This window comes from Pristiophorus japonicus, chromosome 5, assembly GCF_044704955.1.
Source record: "Pristiophorus japonicus isolate sPriJap1 chromosome 5, sPriJap1.hap1, whole genome shotgun sequence".
Classification (NCBI taxonomy): Eukaryota; Metazoa; Chordata; class Chondrichthyes; family Pristiophoridae; genus Pristiophorus; species Pristiophorus japonicus.
Genome location: NC_091981.1, coordinates 164,485,140 through 164,512,177, shown reverse-complemented (window position 1 = coordinate 164,512,177; position 27,038 = coordinate 164,485,140). Strand labels below are relative to the sequence as shown.

The window sequence follows — 27,038 nt, the reverse complement described above, 5'->3', positions numbered from 1 at the left end:
GGGATATGCCCCCCATTGTCCGTAGGATCTGTTGACCTATGTCAACACTCCTCCTGGACAAATGTACCATGTCGCTGCTCCGATCTGCCGCTCATGGAGCAGACCTGCCGCGTCGAACCAACCTCTGCTTGGTCGGCATCGTCCTGGAGACATCTGGGGTGCCCTGTGGCAAGGTGCTTGGGCCCGGTACCTCCACGGTGGAGGTAGGAATGGCTGCAAGAGCACTAGATGTCATTGGTGTCGATTATGGAGCTTGGCGATGCAGGCTCCTCAAAGTTGAGAATGGACCCAGCAGATCCATGGGCGAGAATCGGGGCTCCTCAGCAGCAGATGGAGGATCGTCCGGCGAGTCCGTCCCCACGCACCCACCTTCTGGGCTCGGTGTTCTTGCATGGGGCCATGCTGATGGCTGAGCTGCAAAACATAAATGAGGTTATGAGAGGAGAAGGGGGTGCTAGGGTCACAAGGTGATTTCAGCGCTACACACGGCAAATGTACGACAAAAGCACCACCGCTATCAAGATCATCACAGACATCACATTTCATGACCATCACCAAATTCTGCATTGCAATGATTCTCATGAGGCCATCATTATTTAGAGAACACTTTTATGATTTGTCTATCATATATTATATGAGTGGGTGTGGCATCTATTGAATTTACATCACACAATCGTGTGTACTTTACTCACGTGGCATCACATCAGGTTCTGCAGCTGCTTGCATGGCCAACCGGGGGTGGGTCCCCACTAGTGCCAGCACCCGCTCCTCGATGTCGGTGAGGTCGATGATGACTGGGGGCCCACCACCCATTCACCTCTGCTCGGCCCTATTCTTGGAAAGCTTCTTCTTTAAAAGGTAACAACAGCACAGCATGGCATGAGATTATTGCGTGATATCATTGCTAGGTACTGTCAAAGAGACTGATACAACACATAACCGACAGATGTAATCATGATTATTATGAAACTTATCATTCTTTACCTAAAGACGTACACTGTGAATGCAGGCTTTGAGTACAACATTCCCGGTATAAGTGCAAGACATCACATCTGATTTTAATCACTCGTTACACTTACAATTCAAATTATATAAATATATAAGTACATGTAAATAAATGTAATACTCTGGCGGATTCGAAAAAATCGTTCCAGCGCTTGCAGCACTGGTTGCCCTCACGCACCTGGTTGGTCGCCGACGAGGCCACCTCGGCTATGTCAGCCCATATCTTCTGATGGGCCTTTGGGATGGGCTTCCCATCCCCTTCCTGAGTCAGTTGCCCCCAGCGTGACTTGACCTCGTGCATGAGGGAGGCATTTGCCTCATCCGAGAACCTCCTTGCTTTTTTTTGTCCTCCCAATTGCTCCTCTCCCAGCTCACTGCTTTCGCCAGCGTGCTGTGTCGCCTCCTCCATCCCTTCCATTTAAAAATTTTTTTTGACAAAAACTCGGTGCCAACTATGTTCTTTGTGCTCAATAGGCTTTTTGCTGCTGGTGAATCTCCCTCTTGCCTCCCATAACAGCCAAACACCCACACAACACACCCACATACGCTTTCAATTCCTCTCTGCTCCCTCTCTCTCTATCTCCTCTTATGTGCCTGAAACGTGGGAAAGGAGCGTTGCCATGCCATTGCTATGGACCCTGACACTTTACGGCAGAAGGTCAAAAAAGTTTACTGCTAACAACCATTTCAGATCGCTCACGGAATCGCCCATTTTAAAAAATGGAAAGTTAGCGTTTTGAAAATGGGTGATAATCCGGCGATCTCAAAACCCATATTTACCGCCCGTGCTGGAAATAATGCCCATTTTTGGGTGATCTGGACAAAAGTGGAAAGTCTAGCCCATTAAGAGAAAAAAAGTAGTAAGGGAAAATGTGGGTCCATTAAAGGCAGATGCAGGTGAGACTATAATGAACAATACGAAATGCTAAACTTGTGAAATTAATCTTTGTATCTGTTTTCATAGTAGAGGAAGAGATAAAAAATATCAGAGGTACAAGGGAATTTAAAAATATGCCAAGGGGAGAATTTATTGGAATTAAATACAAGTTTAAAAAATGGTAGTGGAGAAAATAATTGGAATTAAGATATAAAAAATCATCAGGACCTGATAGTTTCCAGTGTATGAAAGAAATAAATACAGAAATTGCAGATGTGTTGGTCATAATTTTCCAAAGTTCTCAAGACTTGGGCATTGTGTCTTTGGATTGGAAAATTGCAAATGTCACTCCATTATTTAAGAAGGGATAGAGGGAGAAATTAGGGCCCCAAGTTTCGTCCCGCGGCGAAAACGGCGCACCTCCGAGCTGGGCGCCTGTTTTTCGCGCCGAAAACTGCGCCTAAAAAAAGTCCGATATTCTCGAGCTCCTTGGAGCTCGATGTCTGCTTGGCGCGGTGCGCTCTTCGCAGCAGGGGGCGGAGCCTAACACTCGCGCCGATTTTCTAAGTAGCAGGGGGCGGGTACAATTTAAATTAGCCTTCGTGGTGCCGGCAACCCTGCGCGTGCACGTTGGAGCGTGCGCGCTCGAGCAGTCTCACACAAACATTGGCACTCGACCATTTTTAAAAATACTGCAGAAAAAGTGAAGATTTGTTTCTTGGACCCCTGCAAAGGCTTGTAATTTCATTTTTTTTATATTTCTGTGTGTGAGGGAGTGCTTTTAGCAGCACTGCTGAATAAATCACCTGCTGAAATCAGTGAGTTCAGCTCTTTTCACTGCTAAACTTGCAGAACCGGTGCTGCATTGGTGCATGCAAATTAAGGACTGTGTGTTTGGAGAAATAAGAGTGCTAATTCAACTTTGTAATAATACGTGGTGTTGACAATGCAGCACCCATTCTGCAAATTTAAATATAAAACTGTCGATGTGGCTGCTTCTCCATGTCCAAATGGCCTCAGTCCCCCTCACAGCTCGAAGGCTGCTGCTGTATCTTCGGCTGCCGTTGAGCCACTGACGCCGCCCCTAAAGCGTGGCCGAATGGCCTCAAGCACCATAAAGAACTGCGTGTGTCAGGTGTTGATTCTTCGGCTGCCGGCCAGCCACTGACACCGCTGCTATCTCATGGCCGAATGGCCTCACATCGGTCCGCTGATTCTTCGGCTGCCAGCCAGCCACTGACGCCACTGATATCTCATGGCCGAATGGCCTCGGGTCCGTCCGGTGCTGCTTCTTCGCGGCCAGCCACGAAGAGAATGAAGGCCTGCCTCAAGCACTGCAGCTCAGCTTGAAGCTTGCTGCCGCTGCCGTCGAGACACTGACGCCACAACCCTGCCTGTCTCCAACATGAAAGGCCTGCCTGAAGCACAGCAGCTCGAAGGCTGATGCTATTTCAGGTAGGAACATGGTTTATTTAATCTTTTCTTTGCTTATAAAATTTTATTCAGGTTGGATTTATTTGTATAATATTTGTATAAATATAACTAAGGATTGATTGTAGAATTTAATGTCTTCCCTTCCCCCCCTCCTCCCCCCACCTCGTTCCCAACGCCTAATTTGTAACCTACACCTGATTTTCTAAAGTGTAGACAAGGTTTTTTCGAGCGTACAAAAATCTTCACTTACTCCATTCTAAGTTAGTTTGGAGTAAGTTTTCACTCACGAAACTTTGAAATCAGGCGTAAGTGGCAGGACACGCCCCCTTTTGAAAAAAAAATTCTGTTCCAAAGTGAAACTGTTTTAACTGACTAGAACTGGAGCAAACTAAATGTCGAGAATTCCGATTTCTAAGATACTCCGTTCTACACCAGTTGCTCCTAAAATTCAGGAGCAAATCATGTGGAAACTTGGGGCCAGAGAAACTAAAGATCTGTTAGTTGTGAGGAAGTCACTGGAATCTATAGTTAGGGACAGAATGACTGGGCACTTGGACAAGTATGAGCTGATCAAAGAGAGTCAGCATGGATTTATGATGGGTCGGTCATGTCTAACTAATCCAATTGAATTTTTTGAGGAGATCACTAATCTGCTGGATAGGGGAGTGCCAATGGATGTTGTCTATATAGACTTTCAGAAGACATTTGATGAGGTTCTACAAAAGAGATTATTAGCAAAAATAAAAGTACATGGAATTGACTGTAACCTTGTGACTTGGGATGATAATTGGTTGAGAGGTAGGAGACAAAGGACGAGAAATTGGCCTATTTATCGCTACCTGTTAACGGCATAATTGGGCGAAAAAATGGCAGCCGCCACTCTTCCGGCAGCTGGTGCCACAGTGGCCACCATTTTGGGGTGGCCGACAGCGCTGCTGATTGCAGCGATCGCGGAAATCATTGAAATGAAGCAGATCCTGATGTCAGTGAGAGTGCAACTCTCACTTGACGCTCGATCTGCTAGTTTGGACTTTGCTGCTCCACTTACCGGCATGCCTTAACTACGATAAGCTAAGCAAACGTTGAGAAGCAGGAAGGAGGCTCCAGCAGTGGTATTTAAAGGGATCATCAGCAATCGCTTGCACCTGACATGTTTGTTCAGTTTGACTGGCTCTGTGCAACTTTCTGCAACTACAGCAACTTTATTGAGTTATTGCAAGGTTCTAAGGTAACGGAGTGTTGTTGATAGTGGGGAAGACCTTCATTATTATTTAAAGGCTTTGCTCACAACACTTACTCACAGTCAAGGTGACTTACTGGCAGTCCACCTCACACTAGAGGTTCTTGGGGAGAGGGAAAGGAGGCAGCGATGAAAATGAGATGTGCACAGAGAGAGGGGGAGGAGGGCCAGGAGGGCTCTCAACAGGAGGCCGTACCAACCTAGGGTCTTCCGAGAGCATTACTCTTGTGCATTTTAGTGAGGAACAGTAAAAGAAGCACAGTAAGTTGTGTAGGTGGGAGCTGTAATTTGGGAAAGGATCATAGACAGATTTTGGTCCCTATTTGCCACTTGCTGCAATTTTGGCACCCGCACATGTTAACGTACGATTTTTTTGTGTCCGTTCGCAACAGAAAAAAAATCGGGACTTTCGCCAAACATATATTTGAATCTGGCGCCACGCTCTCCGAAGTTGTCGGAGGAGGGTGAAGCTTCAAGTCTGCACTCAAACCTCTCTGGGCATGCACAAAAAAAGAAACTTCCTGGTAACGCCCCTATTTAAAAAAAGAGGCAGACAAAAAGCTGAAAACTATAGACCAGTTAGCCTAACATCTGTCATTGGGAAAATGCTGAATGCTGGAGTCCATTATTAAGGAAGCAGTAGCGGGACATTTGGAAAAGCATGATTCAATCAAGCAGAGTCAACATGGTTTTATGAAAGGGAAATCATGTTTGACAAGTTTGCTGGAGTTCTTTGAGGATGTAATGAGCAGGGTGGATAAGAGGAAACCAGTGGATGTGGTGTATTTGGATTTCCAGAAGGCATTCGATAAGGTGCCAAATAAAAAGGTTACTGCACAAGATAAAAGCTCACGGGGTTAGGGGTAATATATTAGCATGGATAGAGGATTGGCTAACTAACAAAACAGAGAGTCAGGATAAATGGATCATTTGGAAAACAGTGACTAGTGGGGTGCCGCAGGGATCGGTGCTGGGTCCTCAACTGTTTACAATCTATAAATGATTTGGATGAAGAGACCGTGTGTAATGTAGCCAAATTTGCTGATGTTACAAAGATGGGTGGAAAAGCAAATTGTGAGGAGGACATAAAAAATCTGCAAAGGGATATAGACAAGCTAAGTGAGCGGGCAAAAATTTGGCAGATGAAGTATAATGTAGAAAAATGTGAGGTTATCCACTTTGGCAGAAATATTAGAAAAGCAAATTATAATTTAAATGAAGAAAAATTGCAAAGTGCTGCAGTACGGAGCCAGCTGGGGATCCTTGTGCATGAAACACAAAAAGTTAGTGTGCAGGTACAGCAAGTAATCAGGAAGGCAAATGGAATGTTGACCTTTATTGCAAAGGGGATAAAGTATGAAAGCAGAGAAGTCATGCTACAACCAGAGTACTATGTACAGTATTGGTCTCTGTATTTAAGGAAGGATATACTTGAATTGGAGGCTGTTCAGAGAAGGTTCACTAGGTTGATTCCAGAAATAAGGAGCTTGACTTATGAAGATAGGTTGAGTAGGTTGGGCCTATACACATTGGAGTTCAGCAGAATGAGAGGTGATCTTATTGAAACTTAGAAGATAATGAGGGGGCTCGACAAGGTGGATACAGAGAGGATATTTCAACTCAAAGGGGGAACTAAAACTAAGGGATATAGTCTTAGAATAAGGGGCCGCCCATTTAAAACTGAGATGAGGAGAAATTTCTTCTCTGAGGGTTGTAAATCTATGGAATTCTCTGCCCCAGAGAGCTGTGGAGGTTGGGTCATTGAATATATTTAAGGTGGAGATAAACAGATTTTTGAGCGCTAAGGGAGTAAAGAGTTATGGGGAGCCGGCAGGGAAGTGGAGCTGAGACTGTGATCAGATCATCCATGATCTTATTAAATGGTGGAGCAGGCTCGAGGGGCCAAATGGCCTACTCCTCCTATTTCTCATGTTCTGATGTTCTTATGGTCTAGATCAGACATATTTAAAGAGCCCTTTGTGATCAGATCATTTTTCCTTTTGTGATCGGATCGTGCTGGCTGGATCTTTCTGCAATTATGAGCATTAAAACCTGCAAAATATGGCTGAGAGGAAAGTGGAAGAGGAATTCGAAGGACAAGGAGAATGAAGGGCCGTTTGATTTCTCTCACACGAAGTGGTATTCCTGGTCGATATCATTCAGAGGAAATGGGATCTGCTGGCAACTTGGGGGGTGGGGGGGGCAAAGCGAAAAAAAGTAAAACCTGCTACAATGACTCAACGTTGGGATGATGTTGCTGTAGAGTACAATGCAGTAGCCATCACCCGGAGAATCAGCACGCAACTGAAAAGGAAGTGGCAGGACCTAGGACGATTAGTTAAAGTAAGTATGCACTGCAATTACATGTATAAGTGTGTGTATGAGTGTGCGCGTGTGTGGCCACCACACAAAAGGATCCTCTTTAAAAAGTTCTATTTTCACCTTTGCAGTTGAAGAATGCAAAGGTAAGGAACCACAGGAATTGTACTAGTGGAGGTCCAGCAAGTAAGCTGCAATTGAGCCAGCTGGAACAGAGAATCTCTGATCTGATTAAAGCTCACCGGAGAAGATCCACCACCAATGTGGATGCTGAGCCCAGGTCAAAGAGACAGGGTAAGCCCTGCAATTTGCACTGTGGGTTGGCAAAATACTGTTTGGGCTTGCTAGGCTTTAATGGATGTTTTCGATATGTTTTGCAGCAGCTGTGCGTCAGGAAGAGGCAGAAGGTGATCCAGAAGGACAAGCAGAAGTACCAGCAGAAGTAGCACCCGAAGGACATCCAGAAGTGTGTCCAGAATTGTTTCCTGATTGTGGGCAAGACGATCTGGATAATGGCCAGCATGAAGATCCCCCCACTGATCAGATGGTCATATTGGACCTGCAGTTGGTGGAGCCCATGGATCAGGATGTGTGTCCCAGTGTGGTCCAGAAAAGCATATCTGAGAGAGAGAGATGCCCAATAGGGTCGAGGAGCAAGACACAGGTGGGAGACGGCGAAGGTGGGTGGAAAGGATAGCTGAACCACAAGCGCAGGTAGACATGGTACAGCTCATCGGGATAGTGGGGAGAGTATACAGCTAACCAGGTCGCTCCTGGACATCATGGGTGAGGTGAGGGTAGAAATTGTGGGACTGTCAGGAGAAGTAGCAACACTTCTAGGAATAGGATCACCACTGGTGGGGCAGATTAGGGAGGGAATGGTGGATGCACTTAATGCACTGTCGGGACAGCTGATGGTGAAATTGTCTGACATATGTGACGGAAATTTGCAGGTAGTTGCTGCACTAGGGAACACACCCAGGTTGTCATTCAACAACACCAATTGGCGACATCAACTGCTGCCACTCAAATTATCCCCAGACCAACCTCAGGGACTGTGCCACAGGATGGTCCACAGCTTGAAAAAGAAAACAGACGAATCCGGGCCTTCCAAAAAGGTGTCTACTAGGTCTGCCCCTGTCCAACCCCATCAACGAAAAACAAAAAAATATAACCTTGGACTCACCGGGGGGCCGAGGAAGTCTGCTGCGCCAACAGAAAGGGCTAAGGGTAGATGCACGAGGGTGGGCAAGAGGGGCACTAGGTGCTAGTGGTTGTTGAATAAGGGGGAAGGAAAGATATTTGTATCTTGCTGATACTTATTTTGTTAATAGAAAAGTTTGATACAATAAAGTTTTGTTAATTGAAAATGTTAAAGTTTGCGAGAAGTTTAAAGTTTGATACATGTTAATTGAAAATGTTAAAGTTTGATATTTCTTCATTGAAAAATAATGTTTTATTAAAGTTAAGTACAAATGTTTAATAAACCAGAATCAGCGCATTATTTTGTGAATTTAACCAACTGTATATATTAGACCAACATAAACCAACACATTATTAAAAGTGCAAACCGGTGTAAACAGTCAACATGGTGCAACACTATAATCAAACGTGCCACCGTTTAGCCTTCAGGCAGAAAAACATTTACGGATTAGCCACTGACGCAAGTCTCTAGCAATGGCTAGAGGTCCCCTTGGTCGCCCCACCCTCTTCCGCCGTCGTCCTGCGGCTTGAGGTGGTTCCTCCTCCTGCTGCTGGTCCTCCTCCTCCTCCTCCGCATCAGCCTCCTCCGAATCCTCATCCCTCCTCCCCTCAGGAGGATCTTCAGTGTCCAGTACCTGTCCTCTCATGATGGCCAAGTTGTGCAACATGCAACACACGACAGTGAACTGAGCGACATGGTGGGGGGAGAGTATTGCAGGTAGCCTCCAGAGTGGTTCAGGCATCAGAAACGCTGCTTTAAAATGCCAATTGTCCTCTCTATGATGCTCCATGTCGTTATGTGGGACATATTGTACTGACGCTCTGCCTCAGTGCAGAGTTTGCGTAGGGAGGCTCATAAGCCAGGTGGCGAGCCCGTAACTTTTGTCCCCGAGCAACTAGCGGCTGGCAGCTCCTGAAACATCGCAGATATAATGCTCCCACATAGGATGAAAGCATCATTGATGCTACCAGGATATTTGGCATCCACTGCCATGATCAGCTGCAGATTGTCACACAAGCTGCACATTTAGGGAGTGGAACCCTAACCCTAACCCTAACCCTAAACTTCGGAATCTTGCAAGGGTGCTCTCAAGGCGATGTGGGTACAGTCAATGGCACCCTGTACCCGGGGGAAGCCAGCAATTCTGGAGAACCCCACAGCCCTGTCTTTCATTGCCTGCGTGGTCATGGGGAAAGTGATGAACTGGTCCCTTTTGGCAAACAGTGCAGCAGTCACCTGGCGAATGCAGCAATGGGTGCTGCGAGATCGTGCATACGTCCCCAATTGAAGCTTGAAATGATCCTGTAGCATAGAAGGCAAGAGCCACTGTTACCTTTACTTCTACAGGTAGGGCAGTCTTCCTTCCACTTCTTGGCCGTATGTCTGCCCTGACCTCCTTTCTGAATCGCAGCCTGCGAACGCAGTCTGCCTCACTTAGTTGCAGGTATGAGTGCCTCTCCCTATAGACTCACTGAGGGTAAGGCTTCCTCCCCATTAATCTGTCTCCCCGATATCGGCATCGAATTATTTGTCGCCTCTGCATGCCAGTATGACCAATGCCCTTATCACATCAAGCATGCTAAAAATTGCACCCAATATTATTGTTATTATGCAGATAAATACTTAAATCACTAACACCGTTCCTCTCCGTTTTGCTCCACAAGGCTGGGTGATGCCCTAGATCGGACCACACCCTGATCTGTGCATGTGTTTGTTTGTTCCTTTCTTTGTACAGTGATTTTATTGGGTCACTCGTGACAAATGGTCATTTCTAGTTTGCTGCAGTGCCTGTGCATAAAACATCCCATTTCGAATGCTGACTACAGTGATTTTCTTGGGTCACCTGTGACACATGGTGACTTCTAGTTTGCTGCTGTGCCTGTGCACAAAACGTCCCGTTTCGGATGCTGACCGAGCTCGAGGCACAGGTCGAAGGAGTGCTGGCCGGGCAGGATCACAAGCTCGACTGGACACAAGTACCACAACTCGATGCTCGGCTTCAAAAGTAGCCCGGGTTCTGGTGCATGTGTCCGGCCATGCTTGCGATCCTGCCCGGCTGGCACTCCTTCGACCCGTGCTTGGAGCCCGGTCAGCAACGATTGTGTTGAGGTGGACAGTTGTGATTTGGGTGAAAAAGAAACCAGTAAAGTTATTTCTGTTCTTTCCGGAAAAATTATACATTTGTTTTTTACATTGTTTCACTCCAAAAACTCGGAAATTACTCTCCGAGTTATTTTCAGAGTAACCTGTCAAAAAAACCTTGCATTTGTACTTTATTTTGTCGTCTTTTGCCTGACCCCAATGTCCTTTTGTGCGCCGCACTGCTTTCCTTAAATTTACAGAAGGTTTTTTTGGGGGGGCTTTTTGGCAGTGTGGGCCACGCTGAAAAAAATCGTGGACGGCCAAAATCGCCTAACTGCACAAAAACGGCGCCCGAGCCTTTTTTCACTTGTGTCTGTGCCAAACATTTTTAAACTAGGTTACATGGCTGGCGCCGGCGTACAAACGTTGGTGAAAGTTGGAAATGGAGGATTTCACGCCAAAAAACAGTGCACAATCGTGGTGAAAATAGGGGCCTAAGTGATTGTGTAAAACTGTGTAAGATTGAGTTCATTGTGGAGAAATGTGAGAGCATACACTTTGGATCCAAGAATGACATATCAAAATATTTTCTAAATGGCGAGAGATGGAGCAAAGGGATTTGGGTGTCCATGTACACAAATTACTGAAAGCTGGTGCACATGGCTTAAAGGGTTAAATTATGAAGATAGGTTGCAAAAACTTGGCTTGTATTCTCTTGCGTTTAGAAGGTTGAGAGGTGATCTAGTTGAGGTGTTTAACATGATATAGGGATTCAATAGAGTAGGTACAGATAAACTATATTTCTGGTGGGAGAATTCAGAACAAGGGAACACAATCTTTAAAATTATAGCTATGTCATTTAGAAGTGAAATCAGGAACTGCTTTTTCACAGAGGGTAGTGGGAATCTGGACTCTCTTCCCTCCAAAAAGCTGTGGATGCAAGGTCAATTAAAATTTTCAAATCTGAGATCGAGGATGTCGGGGGATATGGATCAAAAGCAGGTAAATGGAGATAAAGTACAGATCAGCAATGTTCTGATTGATTGGGGCTGAATAGACTATTTCTGTTACTATGAGAGTAGGAGAGAGGAAGAAAAGGGTGGGAAGGAAGGATAGGAGGGAGAGAGGAGGGCAGAGAAAGAAAGGGAAGAGAATGAGAACAGGCGAGGGGAAAGGAGGTGGAGGAGAGGGAGGGGTATGATAGGAGAATATGGGGAAGGGAGGAGATGGGCATTGAACAGGAGGGGGAGTGGAGGACAGAGGGGGGTGGAAAAGAAGGAGTGAAGAGTGGGAGGGAAAAAGAGGGAGGTCTGAGGGGCAGAGGAGAGTAGTGGGGTGAGGACAAGGCAGGAGGTCCTGGAGAGGGAAAGGTAGAGGCAGGTGGTGAGTGGAGGAATGGGAAGGAGAGATCGAGGCAAAGAGGAGAGAGAGCAGGGTATAGAAATTATGGGTGGAGACAAGGCAAGAATGGGGGAGGGACAGAGGAGAGGTGAAGATGGGGGAGAGAAGAGAGGGGAGCGCAGAGAAGAGAAGGTGAGGGTAGGGAGAGGGGGGGGAGAAAATGAGGGAAATAAGTGGGTGACTTGAATGATGAGAAGAGAGGAGGACAGAGAGGGTGGGCAGAGGAGTGGTTGAGGATGGGGGTGAGAGTGGTGGGGAGAGAGGTGGAGAAGGGAAAGATGTAATGGGGGAAGGGGAGCGGAAAATTGATGTGAGGAGGATCAGAAGGGAAAGTTTGAGGAGGGAGGGAAGGTGTATAAAGAGGAGGGGAGGGGGAGGAAATGGGAAGAGAGACAAGGTGGCCGAAAGATATGAGTTTCACTGAATTTGATGGCAGTGAATGGTAAGTGCAGAAGATGTTGGTGGGATGAAGTTTGAGTGGAAAGGAGGGAGTGAGGACAGCAATGTTGAAGAGAATTCTGAGAAAAGGGTGAAACTAAAGTTAAGAACAATATATTTATAAGCATTGGGGAGGGAGGGGGAGTCTTGGGAATGGGGAGATTTTAGAATTTGTGGACTGAAAAAGACGAACACTAGGAGCAGGAGCAAAAAGAAGAGCAGAAGTGTACTTTGAAAATCCAGCACTGGGCCAAGGCCGACAGATGGCTGAAGAAAATTCTTACCATTATCCCCAGCTAACAGCTGGGAAACAGAGTGAGGCCGACTAATGGCCAAATCAATATTTTATGCATTGTTTCTGGTGGGGCAACCAGTGGGCAAAGTCAGATAGAAATGTTATGTATGTTTCCAGATAATGGCCAGGAACCTGTGGGTAAAGTTGGCTGGTGGCAAAATTAAAATGATGGATACTGTTTCCCTTGCATAACCTGCTGGGTGAACCCTGAAGAAAAAGGTTAAGCATATCATTCCCCATGGAGATTCTGGGATGGAGGTTGGCTGATAAGTGAAGAACATTTATAAAATCACTTTGCCATAGGCAATCTTGATGGGCTGATGGAACGGTACCTACCTGTGGTTGCCCGTTCAGGCTTCATTTTGTTGGCAGCATTGCAGCTTTTCAACTGTTGGTTTGTGTCTGACTATTTAACCCTGCACCTCACACCATCTTTCCCAGCATTTGTTCTTGGTCTCTCACCCACTATATTTCTGGAGCAGAATCTGGAGAGGAGAAGCAGGGACTGTAGCATTACCTTGCCGCACTGTTTTCTTCATGCTGTTTCTGTCATTCCTATTTGTGGCTCTTAAACACACCTATTTATTATACTTGCCTCTGATTGAGTCCTCCCACCATAGTTTCCAAGATAGATGGAGCTTGTGGTACTATTGTCCACAGTGCTACCCACTAGAAATCTGTGATAATTGAGTCCTTTCGCAATATTCCCGCTGCTGCCTCAAGCTTGCCAGTTTCCACCCCCCAATTAGGATTACTTTTCAGCCTCCCCAATGATGACCCATCTTTGCTCCCAAGCAAAAGTCAGTAGAATGACAGGAATCATCAAACCACTTGTTCTGTACTTGTACAGCTATAGCAGAATGTAGTATCTGTAGAGCCATAGCAGATGAAGCAATATTCAATGTGACTCAACCTTCACAAGCTAGTTGTAACTTTAGTTCATTTACCTGTTAAATATTTTCTTTTAATATTCGATTATTGAGGCAATAAATAATCATCTCTGACACTATCTTGTTGATAGAGGAATGGACGGTGCAGTGTTGTCTGTCTTATTATTATTTAGCAAGTTTTATTATTTATTTTACATGCCAGTTTATCCATCTGGCAGATATTTGTATTTAATTTACAGAAATGACACACTCTTACTACTATGCCGACATAAGGCAGATTGTCCTTTTTTAAAGTTTGGCTGAATTGTCTAGGTAAATGTATTGTTCTAGGCATAATATTTAGAATTATTTGATATGTTACAAAAATTTATGCCGAGTACAGTATTACTAATAGCTTATAAAGGTACATTTGACAAAACAAATGTAGCAGTTGACCTAATGTACAACAGTACAACTGTAATTATTTAATGAGACTGACTACAAGATAGAGGCAAAACTGAAAATATAAGACTTAACCAGTCTTTCCAATATAACCAGTTTCTTGTGTAATGTTATGTTCAGTTCACTTTGCTATATGGATATTAGCACATTGTATTATCTTCTGTTACTATATTGTACTGCAATATATTACAAAAGTCCTTGTGTCGAAAGTGACAGCAGTTCTGGAAATATCAACAGGGAAGTCAAGTGGCTAATTAGAGATGACATTGCATCAGTCACTCCAGGAGTTTCAGCCATGGATTAACCTATTACTGATAAAAACACTGCTATGAAAGTTAATAAGATTGTTTTTCACTCTCTTGTTCAGTGTTCACAATAATTTGTAATGATTGCAATTTTGTTTTTGATCTTTCATAAAGGATCCAGGTGAATGATCAGATTGTGGAAGTGGATGGAATCAGCCTGGTGGGTGTTACCCAAAGCTTTGCTGCCACTGTTCTGAGAACAACCAAAGGCAGTGTTAGGTAAGGAAATGTTTCATTTAGCCACTTCAGACCTTTAGAGTGTAGATTTTATTATTTGTGGTATCTTGCTGGGGAGCATCTACAAGTTGTAATATGTTTGGACCTGGAAGTTTTCAGTCAATATAATTTATAATACTTTAGAGAGCATTCAGTATACTATATTAATTATGAAAATGTCTTTAGTGAAGATAGTTTGTAGCCTGATAATGTGAAAATCATACTGATAATGGCTACGGGATGAAATGGATGAAATTCAGTGAGCTATTAGATAACGAGATGAATTCCAAATGCAGGCAATTCTGACTTTGGAAAATGCAGATATACCAGGGAAGGCTCTGAGAAATTGAATATACTATCACTACAGCCTAAAAATGATTTAAAATAGGTTAACGTCACTGAAATAACAAATCAAACTATTTTATATACCTGTATTAAGAGCTTGCAGAAATTAGTGTCATTTGTACTGTAAGCTGAAATAAAAACTGAAATTTATCTCAGTAATTTGCCTTTTGGTTCATCAACAACTGTCACTAATTGAAGTCACTAATATTTCTGTGCTCATTTTCTGAGTACTGCTATTTGGCCCATCCTGACTCATCCATCAGACTGGGGGGTGGGGGGAGGGTGGTGAAATTGAACAGTTTGCCAGTCCCTCACCCCCATTGTGTCATCTAATCATATCATGAATGTATTTGGTAGAGACTTGATGGCCTATTTCTGTGCTGCTACATTCTGTAGTTATATGAATCTAAGGTTTTCATCTTTACTACCCTACCAGGATGACAATTCCAAAGAATGCCCTAAGGATAAACATTAACTCCTTGGATTCAGAAACATAGCACAAATAGGTTAATTTTGCAGATAATGTTTAACAACAGTAGGTAGTAAAGTCTGAGGAGGTAGCCACAGAAGGAGATAAATTGTCCAAATAATGACACATACAATTTTGAATAAGGGTAAGTGTGATGCACTGTGTGTTGGAAGAAAGAATGGGTGTCAGAAGTACACTGTGAATGATGCAGAACTAACTGAAGGTAAAGAAGATGGAAATCTGGAGTGACATTTAACATGCCAAACTACTGTACAGTGCAATAAACAAAGTGAATAGAATGCTGAACTATATTGCGAAACTATAAGTTGGAAAACTAATTTTGAACTGTATAATGTGCTGATCAGACTATACCTTAAGTACGCTTTAGTTTTGGACATATGGAAAATGTTCATGCCATGCTGATGGTATGGCAAAGAGCATGGAGGTTGATTTCTATTGCCAGAGGACAGAATATAAGAAGTGATTTGAAAAATTGTGGGCCTTCAGTTTGGAAAGTAGGCATATAGGGGCATCTTTACAGAAGTCTATAATGGCCTAGAGATAAATCCAGAATGCTAGTTTTAAGGTAAACCAAGGAAGGAGAACAAGAGGCATGAGCTAAAGCTGTTGAAAAGTTAATATAAGAGAGATGGCAAGAAGAAATTGAAGCAGTGATCAATGTTTGGCATGGTGTTTGCAGTTAGACCCATGGAGGCAAAAACCGTACATTAATTCAAGAGCATGTGGGCACTGGGTCCCATATTATTGGGCACGGAGGACTTACTACATGCCCAATTTGCATAGCATGTCAAAATGTCATCTGGAAGAGCGTGGAGTCTGCTCAAAGAATGCGTCAGACTCATTGCAAGCTGCAATTTTGTGTAAATAATGCATCCTACTCGTAATGTAATCAGGAGGTGTGAGCAGCATCACCTTATAAACTAAGAATGTTTTTTTCAATTGATTTTTGTCATGTTAAGGGTACATTCCTGTTCTTGCTATAACTAATTGTTTCTGTGCCATTTTAGTCCTTTTGAAAATTGAAAAATGTTGGGCCTTTCAAAATTCTACTCTAAAGCTGCACTGCATCTTTTGCCAGTCACTGTTTGTACAGTTATAGGTGTCAGAGAGTTTATTAGCATCCTAGGTATTCCTGTAAGCACTTCTATTTGCAGGTGCTAGAAGAGGAGGAGGATCAATGGAGGCATACCAGATTGGTGCTTTTGCACTGTAAATACCCCATTTGGCTATGTTATTTTATTAAGATTCATGCATCAAACTTCCTCTAAGACTGCCCCCCTGCCCTAGCCCTGAACTCACATCTTTCTCCAGTTTCTCTCCGATCTCCCCTCATGACCTCTCCGCACTCATCTTGTCCATGAGACCTACTTCCTGCTCCCTCAACCCTATTCCCACCAAACTGCTGATCCCCCAACTTCCTTTTCTGGCTCCTATGTTAGCTGACATCGGTAACGATCCTCTCTCCTCAGGCCCCCTCTCCCTCAAATCTGCCATCATCACCTCCTCCTTAAAAAAACAACCCTTGACCCCTCCATCCTTGTAAGGTATCGCCCCATCTCCAACCTCCCTTTCCTCTCCAAAGTCCTTGAACGTGAAAGTCGCCTCCCAAATCCATGCCCATCTTTCCCATAACTCCATGTTTGAATCCCTCCAATCAGGTTTCTACCCCTGCCACAGCTCTCATCAAAGTCACAAATGACATCCTTTGTGACTGTGACAAAGGTAAATTATCCCTCCTCCTCCTCCTTGACTTGTCTGCAGCATTTGATACGGTTGACCACTCCATCCTTCTCCAATGGCTCTCCACCGTTGTCCAGCTGGGTGGGACTGCACTTGCCTGGTTCCATTCTTATCTATCTATTAATAGCCAGAGAACCACCTGCAATCGCTTCCCTTGCCACTCCCGCAACGTTACCTCTGGTGTCCCCCAAAGTTCCTCCTATTTCCCATCTACATGCTGCCCCTTGGCGACATCATCTGAAAACACAGCATCGGTTTCCACATGTACCTTGATGACACCCAGCTCTACCTTACCACCATTTCTATCTACTCCTCCATAGTCTCTAAATTGTCAGACTACTTGTCCGACATCCAATTCTGGATGAGCAAAAATGTTTTTCAATTAAATATTGGGAGGACCAAAGCCATTATTTTCGGTCTCCACCGCAAACTCCGTTCTCTAGCCAATGACTCCAACCCTGTCCCTAACATCGCTCTGAGGCTGAACCATACTGTTCGCAACTTTGGTGTCATATTTGACCCTGAAATTAGCTTCCGACCACATACCCATGGCATAACTAAGACTGCCTATTTCCACCTCCGCAACACTGTCCATCTCTGCCCTTGCCTTAGGTCATCTGCTACTGAAACTCTCATCCATGCCTTTGTTACCTCTAGATTTGACTATTCCAATGCACTCCTGGCTGGTCTACCTGTTCTACCCTACGTAAACTTGAGGTCATCCAAAAATCTTAACTCGCACCAAGTCCCGTTCACCCTGTACATGCTGACCTACATTGGCTCCCATTTAAGCCTCAATTTCAAAATTCTCATCCTTGTTTGCAAATCCCTCCATGTCCTTGCCCCTCCATATCTCTGTAATTTCTCCAGCCCCACAATCCCCCGAGATTTCTGCGTTCCTCTAATTCTGCCTTCTTGAACATCCCTGATTTATAATCGCTCAACCATTGGTGGCCGTGCTTTCTGTTGCCAGGCCCTAAGCTCTTGAATTTCCTGCTTAAACCTCCTGCCTCTCTTTACTCCTTTAAGACGCTCCTTAAAACCTACCTTTTTGACCAAGCTTTTCATAATTTCTCCTATGTCAAATTTTTTGTCTTATAATACTCCTGTGGAGCATCTTAGGACGTTTTACTACGTTAAAGGTGCGACATAAATCCAAGTTATTGTTGTTATACAGCGTCAGGGTCTGCACCCAGAATTGGAGGTGAAAATCCAACTGCTTGCTGCATCAGTGTAGTTGTAAAAGTGCCAATTCTGTAAATCAAATTTCTGCAAACCAGCAAAAAGATGATAAGGATCAGAGGGGCATGTCTTAGACAAGCGAGGTTGCACTTGAAATGCTCCATCAGACACATCCTTGTGTTGACATCTTGGCCAGGAAATTGGACTTGTTTGCACCAGGCATTAAGGCCGGTTTGGAAGAAAAAATGGTTGTCACCTCGCTTCCTGCGCGGACCGCGGCGGCTGCCACTTTGGGCAGGTCGCCAGCACTGCCATTGCCTTTGCTCATTTTACATATTTAGATGAGTCAGATTGTGACCAATCTAATATATGTGGGTAGAACAAATGAAGGACAGAGACACGATGAGTTGCTAGTCCATGTGGTTGCTTTATTCAGCCAGTGCGAACTGAGCATGCTCATACTAAACCATATAACAAGCCATGTGATAATACATTACCCTGCTTTCCCCCTTAAAAAAAAAATGTATTCCCCTCTCAAATACAATAAACTATGGTCCCACCTTTCCCAGCATTACACATACCACATAACAAAAACCTCTGCTTTTTTTTCTTTTAAATGAAGTACAAATCCAGTTTAATAACATATTTAAGGAGCCTTCCTGATCTCCTTACAGAAGGTTTTGGTGTTGAACCAATTTTCGGGCTGTTTTGTTTTGGTTCTAAACTCAAAGATGATCCTGTTCCTATCTTAGATTTGTTTGAACCTGGTACTTCAGTTACTGAAGTCTGAACAAAATTAAACTCATGTATGTGTTCTTGATCAAGTGGTTCATGATCAAGTCTTGGTTCATCTCCAGCAAAGATAATTTGATCTATGTGAACACTTCGGATTTTGTCACCAATTTCAACTAAATATCTCTTTGTTCCACCAACTTCTACTATAGTTCCTACATCCGACTTGTGTGAACTCAGCTTGCCAGGGGGACTGAGAACACAAACCCATTCGATTTGCTTGAAACTACGTTCTTTCTGATTAGTATCATAACATTTCTGACTCAACTGTTTCTGTTCAACACTTGAGGCCAAATTTGGTTGAACAAGATTCGATTGTGTTCTCAATCTCCTCTTCTTCAAGAGTTCTCCTGGGATATTTCCAGTTGTAGTGTGCGGAGTAGTTCTGTACTTCAAGAAATTTGCCAAATGTTGCTTCATGCTGAGTCCTTTTGAGTCCCATCTGCAATATCAGTTGCATTTACAGGAAAGTCTTTGTCAACTGCATCTAGCGAGAAAATCACACCTTCACTTCCAACACGAGTCTTCGTGTGGCAGCCATGTTCTGCTTTGAAGTGCGATACTCAAAAGTGTAGTCATATTGTGACAACAACACTGTCCAATGTTGCCCATTGCATTCTTGATGCAGCCATTGCAGGGCTGACAGATTTGGGCACCAATATTGCTAGGAGCAGTTTGTGATTGGTTATCATGGTAAACTTTCTGCCGATCAGGAACTGTTGGAATTTCTTGATTCCAAACACTATGGCAAGTGCTTCCTTATCAATTTGCATGTAGTTTCTTTTGTTCTTTGTGAGGGTTAGCGATGTGAACGCGATTGGTTTCATTATCCATGACGTCGTCATGACAGCTACCACACCATAGCTGGAAGCATCACATGCTAACTTACGCTCATGCTCTATGGCATAGTGCACAAGTAGAGCATTGCTAGAGCGACTTCTCTTACAAGTGTTGTCAGCTTCCTGTTGTGCTTTCGTCCACTCCACTGGACATCCTTCTTGAGGAGCTCATGCAATGGAGCTAACATGGTTGCTAACTCGGGTAAGAAATGTGCATTGTTCTGAACCATTCCGAGGAAAGATCTTAATTCCGTCACATTCTGAGGTGTTGGAGCATTGATGACAGCATCGATCTTTTCATTCACTGGTTGCAAGCCATTTGCATCAACCTTGGGCTGCACAAGAGCACATTTGCCCTTTTTCAATTTGACATTGTGGGAATTCAACTTTTGAAGCACTAAATCCAGCACTTCTAGATTTTCTTCCTCGCTGCTTGTTGCAGTCAGCACATCGTTTTGATTGCATAAACAGTTTAGAACTCCTTGAAAACTCTTACCCATCGTAGCCTGTAAGATTTTTGAGAGGACAGCTTGGTGTATGAGTAGTCTCTTGTGTGTGCTGATGTTGAGATACTGTTGACTCTCCTTGTCAACACTTAGCTGAGCGTAAGCGTGCGGCAGGTCAAGCTTGGAGAAAACCTTTGACCCAGAGAATGCTGCATACAAATCTTGCATTGTAGATAATGGGTACTGCTCATCGTCAACTGCTTGGTTGATGGTAACTTTGTAGTTAACGCACAAGCATACAGTTTTGTCTGCTTTTGGACACTACCACAATCTGGGTAGCCCATTCACTTTGAAGCATCTACACTGAAGTTGTTTTTCTAGTCTAGTTTTAACTTTCTCAACCAGTCTTTGCCAAAGGAATCAATGAATATGGGGATAGTGCAAGAAAGTGGAGGTAGAAGATCAGCCATGATCTTACTGAATGGAGGAGCAGGCTCGAGGGGCCGAAAAGCCTACTCGTGCTCCTAATTCTTATGTTCTTATGTTATGAGAGTTGGCCTGTTGTAACTTGCTACAATAATAGACAGCTTTACTGATTGGCCGTTGTGTTGAACTGTACATTCTATTTGTTCATGTTTCGAGGATTTCTCCGGAGTAGGTTTTTAACTATGGTATTCCTTGTAAGTGATACTTGATTAAACTTACTTTCATATGTGTCCTTATTCATGAAAGAGCAGTCCGCCGCCATGTCGATACAGATATCAATATAAGAACATAAAAAATAGGAGCTGGAGTCGGCCATTTGGCCCCTCGAGCCTGCTCTGCCATTCAATAAGATCATGGCTGATCTGATCATGGACTCAGCTCCATTTCCCTGCCCGCTCCCCATAACCCTTTACTCCCTTATCGCTCAAATAAGAAAATATATTCAAAGACCCAGCCTCCACAGCTCTTTAGGGCAGAGAATTCCATAGATTTACAACCATGTGAGAGAAGAAATTCCTACTCACCTACTCATCTCAGTTTTAAATGGGTGGCACCTTATTCTGAGACTGCCAGAATAAGGTGCCACCCATTATTCCCAGTGATTTGCACCGTTTTTTTTGGAGCAGGCTGCTCTTTTTGGCCTAAGTTGAAAAACCACAGTCTCCTCAATCAGTTTGTACCAGTGGCCCCAAGTTTCCACACGCAGCGAAAAAGGCGCCCCTCAGAGCTGGGCGCCTGTTTTTCGCGCCGAAAACGGCGCCTGAAAAAAAACGCGGTATTCTCGAGCTCCTTGGAGCTTGATGTCTGCTTGGCGCGGCGCCTACCACCCGCGCCGATTTTGTAAGTAGGAGGGGGCGGGTACAATTTAAATGAGGCTTCTTGGTGCCGGCAACCCTGTGCGTGCGCGTTGGAGCGTTCGCGCACGCGCAGTCTGAAGTAAACATTGGCACTTGGCCATTTTTAAAAGTGCTGCAGAAAAAGTGAAGATTTGTTTCTTGGACCCCTGCAAAGGCTTGCATTTTAATTTTCTTGATATTTCTGTGTGTGAGGGAATGCTTTTAGCAGCACTGCTGAATAAATCACCTGCTGAAATCAGTGAGTTCAGCTTTTCACTGCTAAACTTGCAGAACCGGTGCCTGCAAATTAAGGACTGTGTGTTTGAAGAAATAAAAGTGCCAATTCAACTTTGTAATGGATCAACTTCCACCAAGAACAAAGAATTTCTTGCATGAGGAAGCAAACCATTGCATAATATGTGGTGCACCCATTCTGCAAATTTAAATATAAAGATGTCGATGTGGCTGCCTCTCCCTGTCCAAATGGCCTCAGTCAGTCCCCCTCACAGCTCAAAGGCTGCTGCTGCTCCCGACCAGCCACTGACACCGCTGCAATCCCATGGCCGAATGGCCTCAAGTCCGTCCGGGTGCTGCATCTTCATGGGGAATGAAGGCCTGCCTCAAGCACCAAGGCTGCTTGCTGCCTGCCCCTGCCGTCGAGACCGATGCCACACCGCTGCCTCAAGCTCTGAAGCTCAGCACCAAGGCTGCTTGCTGCCTGCCCCTACCGTTGAGACCGACGCCACACCGCTGCCTCAAGCACTGAAGCTCAGCACCAAGGCTGCTTGCTGCCTGCCCCCGAGACCGATGCCACACCGCTGCCTCAAGCACTGAAGCTCAGCACCAAGGCTGCTTGCTGCCTGCCCCCGAGACCGACGCCACACCGCTGCCTGAAAGGCCTGCCTGAAGCACTTTCACACAGGTAGGAACATGGTTTATTTAATCTTTTCTTTGCTTATAAATGTTTATTCAGGTTGGATTTATTTGTATAATATTTGTATAAGTATAACTAAGGATTGATTGTAGAATTTAATGACTTTCCTTCCCCCCCTCCCTCCCCCCCCACCTCGTTCCCGACGCCTAATTTGTAACCTGCGCCTGATTTTTTTAAAGTGTAGACAAGGTTTTTTCAAGCGTACAAAAATCTTCACTTGCTCCATTCTAAGTTAGTTTGGAGTACGTTTTCACTGTGGAAACTTTCAAATCAGGCGTCAGTGGCCGGACACGCCCCCTTTTGAAAATAAAATTCAGTTCCAAAGTGAAACTGTTCTACCTGACTAGAACTGCAGAAAACTAAATGTGGAGAATTCCGATTTCTAAGATACTCCGTTCTACACCAGTTGCTCCTAAAAATCAGGAGCAAATCATGTGGAAACTTGGGGCCTAAATCAGTTTGTACCAGTGCAACTCAGTTCTTTACGATTTTTTTAGGTCAGTTTTTTTTTCAGCCAAAGGGAGCATAGCATAGAAACATACAAAATAAGTGCAAGAGCAGGCCATTCGGTCCTTGAGCCTGCACCGCAATTCAATATGATCATGGCTGATCATGCAACTTCAGTATCCCACCCCTGCCTTCTCTCCATACCCCCTGATCCCTTTAGCCGTAAGGGCCACATCTGACTCCCTTTTGAATATGTCCAATGAACTGGACTCAACAATTTTCTGTGGCAGGGAATGCCACAGGTTCACAACTCCCTGGGTGAAAAAGTTTCTCCTCATCTCGGTCCTAAATGGCTTACCCCTTATCCTTAGACTGTGCCCCCTGGTTCTGGACTTCCCCAACATCGGGAACATTCTACCTGCATCTAACCTGTCCAGTCCCATCAGAATTTTGTAACTTTCTATGCGATCCCCTCTCATTCTTCTAAATTCCAGTGAGTATAAGCCTAGCCGATCTAGTCTTTCCTCATATGTCAGTCCTGCCATCCTGGGAATCAGTCTGGTGAACCTTCGCTGCACTCCCTCAATAAGCAAGCACGTCCTTCCTCAGATTAGAAGACCAAAACGGCACACAATACTCAAGGTGTGGTCTCACCAAGGCCCTATACAACTGCAGTAAGACCTCCCTGCTCCTATACTCAAATCCCCTTGCTATGAAGGCCAGCATGCCATTTGCTTTCTTTACTGCCTGCTGTACCTGCATGCCTACCTTCAATGACTGATGTACCATGACACCCAGGTCTCGTTGCACCACCCCTTTTACTAATCTGTCACCATTCAGATAATAATCTGCCTTCCTGTTTTTGTCACCAAAGTGGATAACCTCACATTTATCCAAATTATACCGCATCTGCCATGCATTTGCCCATTCACCTAACCTGTCCAAGTCCCCCTGCAGCCTCTTAGCATCCTGCTCGCAGCTCGCGGTGCCACCCAGCTTAGTGTCATCTGCAAACTTGGAGATATTACATTCAATTCCTTCGTCTGAATCATGAATGTATATTGTAAATAGCTGGGGTCCCAGCACTGAATCCTGCGGTACCCCACTAGTCACTGCCTGCCATTCTGAAAAGGACCCTTTTATTCCCACTCTTTGCTTCCTGTCTGCCAACCAGTTCTCTATCCACGTCAATACATTACCCCCAATACCATGTGCCTTAATTTTTCACACTAATCTCTTGTGTGGGACCTTGTCAAAAGCCTTTTGAAAGTCCAAATACACCACATCCACTGGTTCTCCCTTATCCACTCTAGTTACATCCTCAAAAAAACTCCAAAAGATTGTCAAGCATGATTTCCCTTTCATAAATCCATGCTGACTTGGACTGATCCTGTCACTGCTTTCCAAATGCGCTGCTATTACATCTTTAATAATTGATTTCAACATTTTCCCCACCACCGAAGTCAGGCTAACTGGTCTATAATTCCCTGTTTTCTCTCTCCCTTTTTTAAAAAGTGGGGTTACATTAGCTACGCTCCAATTCACAGGAAATGAACCAGAGTCCATGGAATGTTGGAAAATGACCATCAATGCATCTACTATTTCTAGGGCCACTTCCTTAAGTACTCTGGGATGCAGACTATCAGGCCCAGGGGATTTATCGGCCTTCAGTCCCTTCAATTTCCCTAACACCATTTCCTGACGAATAAGGATTTCCCTCAGTTCCCCCTTCTCGCTAGACCCTTGGTCCTCAAGTATTTTCGGGAGGTTATTCGTGTCTTCCTTAGTGAAGACAGAATTAAAGTATTTGTTCAAATGGTCTGCCATTTCCTTGTTCCCCATTATGAATTCACCTGATTCTGATTGCAAGGGACCTACATTAGTCTTCACTAATCTTTTTCTCTTCACATATCTATAGAAGCTTTTGCAGTCAGTTTTTATGTTCCCTGCAAGCTTACTCTCATACTCTCTTTCACCCCTCCTAATTAAACCCTTAGTTCTCCTCTGCTGAATTCTAAATTTCTCCCAGTCCTCAGGTTTGCTGCTTTTTCTGGCCAATTTACATGCCTCTTCCTTGGATTTAACGTTTTCCCTAATTTCCCTTGTTAGCCACGGTTGAGCCACCTTCCTTTTTTATTCTTGTGCCACACAGGGATGTACAATTGTTGTAGTTCATCCATGTGATATTTAAATGTCTGCCATTGCCTATCCACCGTCAACCCTTTAAGTATCATTCTCCAGTCTATCCTAGCCAATTCACGTCTCATACCGTCAAAGTTTCCTTTCCTTAAGTTCAGGACCCTAGTCTCCGAATTAACTGTGTCACTCTCCATCTTAATGAAGAATTCTATCATCTTATGGTCACCCTTCCCCAAGGGGCCCCGCACGACCAGATTGCTAATTAATTCTCTCTTGTAGAAACCTAGAAAGACAAGATCGAGTCTAGGATGGCCTGCTCTCTAGTTGGTTCCTCAACATATTGGTCTAGAAAACCATCTCTTATACACTCCAGGAAATCCTTCCCCGCAGTATTGCTACCAGTTTGGCAAGCCCAATCAATGTAGATTAAAGTCGCCCCTCATAACAGCTGTATCCTTATTGCACGCGTCCCTAATTTCCTGTTTGATGCCATTCCCAACCTCCCTACTACTGTTTGGTGGTCTGTACACAACTCCCACTAAAGTCTTCTGCCTTTTGGTGTTTCACAGCTCTACCCATATAGATTCCACATCATCCACGCTAATGTCCTTCCTTACTATTGCATTAATCTCCTCTTTAACCAGTAACGGTACCCCACCTCCTTTTCCTTCCTGTCTGTCCTTACTGAATATTGAATACCCCTGGAAGTTGAGTTCCCAGCCTTGGTTACTTTGGAGCCATGTCTCCCTAATCCCAAAAAACATTATATCCGTTACAGCTATCTGCGCAGTCAATTCATCCACCTTATTATGAATGCTCCTCGCATTGAGACTCAGAGCCTTCAGGCTTGTTTCTTAAACACTCTTTGTCCTTTTTGAATTCTGTTGTAATGTGGCCTTGTTTGATTTTTGCCCTTGATTTCTCTGCCCTCCACTCTTGCTTTTCTGCTTCCTTCCTTTTGCTTCTGCCCCATTTTACTTCCCTCTGCCTCCCTGCATAGATTCCCATCCCCTTGCCATTTTAGTTTAAACCCTCTCCAACAGCACTAGCAAACATTCCGCCGAGGACATTGGTTCCGGTCCTGTCCAGGTGCAGACCGTCCGGATTGTACTGGTCCCACCTCCCCCAGAACCGGTTCCAATGTCCCAGGAATTTGAATCCCTCCCCCTTGCACCATTCCTCAAGCCACGTATTCATCTGAGCTATCCTGCAATTCCTACTCTGACTAGCACGTGGCACTGGTAGCAATCCTGAGATTGCTACCTTTGAGGTCCTACTTTTTAATTTAACTCCTAGCTGCCTAAATTCAGCTTGTAGGACCTCATTCCATTTTTTACCTATATCGTTGTTACCTATATGTACCATGATAGCTGGCTGTTCACCCACCCCTGGAGAATGCGCTGCAGCCGCTCCAAGACATCCTTGACCCTTGCACCAGGGAGGCAACATACCATCATGGAGTCTCGTTTGCGACCGCAGAAACGCCTATCTATTCCCCTTATAATAGAATCCTCTATCACTATAGCTCTCCCGTTCTTTTTCCTGCCCTCCTGTGCAGCAGAGCCATGAACTTGGCTGCTGCTGCCTTCCCCTGATGAGTAATCTCCCCCAACAGTACCCAAAACGATGTATCTGTTTTGGAGGAAGGTGACCGCAGGGGACCCCTGCACTACCTTCCTTCCACTGCTCTTCCTGATGGTCACCCATTCCCTATCTGCCTGTGTGTAACCTTTACCTGTGGTGTGACCAACTCACTAAACTTGCTATTCACGACATCCTCAGTATCGTGAATGCTCCAGAGTGAATCTATGTGCAGCTCCAGTGCCGCAATGCGGTCTGTTAGGAGCTGCAGCTGAATACACTTCCTGCACATGTTGTTGTCAGGGACACTGGGAGCGTCCCTGATTTCCCACATAGCACAGGAGGAGCATGACACGGATCTGGGCTCTCCTGCCATGACTTAACCCTTAAATTACTTAATTTGGCTACAATGACAAGGTTTCTTACTGCGAAGAAAAAAGATAAAGAAAACTATTCACCACTCAAGCAGCCAATCACTTACCCTCTTGGCTGTGACGTCACACTTCGATTACTTTTTACTTCTCTCTTGCTTTTGACCCTGCCGCTTCCCTCACTGGTCCGCCCGCTCCCGCTGCTGTTCCCGACTAGCTCGGACCGGGCCTCGAGCCTCGGGCTTTATTGAAGAGTTCCGCTG

The 27,038-nt window shown here is 44.6% G+C and overlaps 1 protein-coding gene across 6 annotated transcripts in view; it reads left to right on the top strand.

Moving 5' to 3' along the window:
- ppp1r9a (protein phosphatase 1, regulatory subunit 9A) overlaps nt 1-27,038 on the top strand; it is a 424,704-nt gene that overhangs the window by 147,330 nt on the left and 250,336 nt on the right. For all 6 annotated transcript variants that reach the window (XM_070881066.1, XM_070881067.1, XM_070881068.1 and 3 more), the window contains exon 4: nt 14,046-14,150. In XM_070881066.1, coding sequence (XP_070737167.1) covers nt 14,046-14,150 — 105 coding nt within the window. The remainder of the gene's footprint in view (nt 1-14,045; nt 14,151-27,038) is intronic.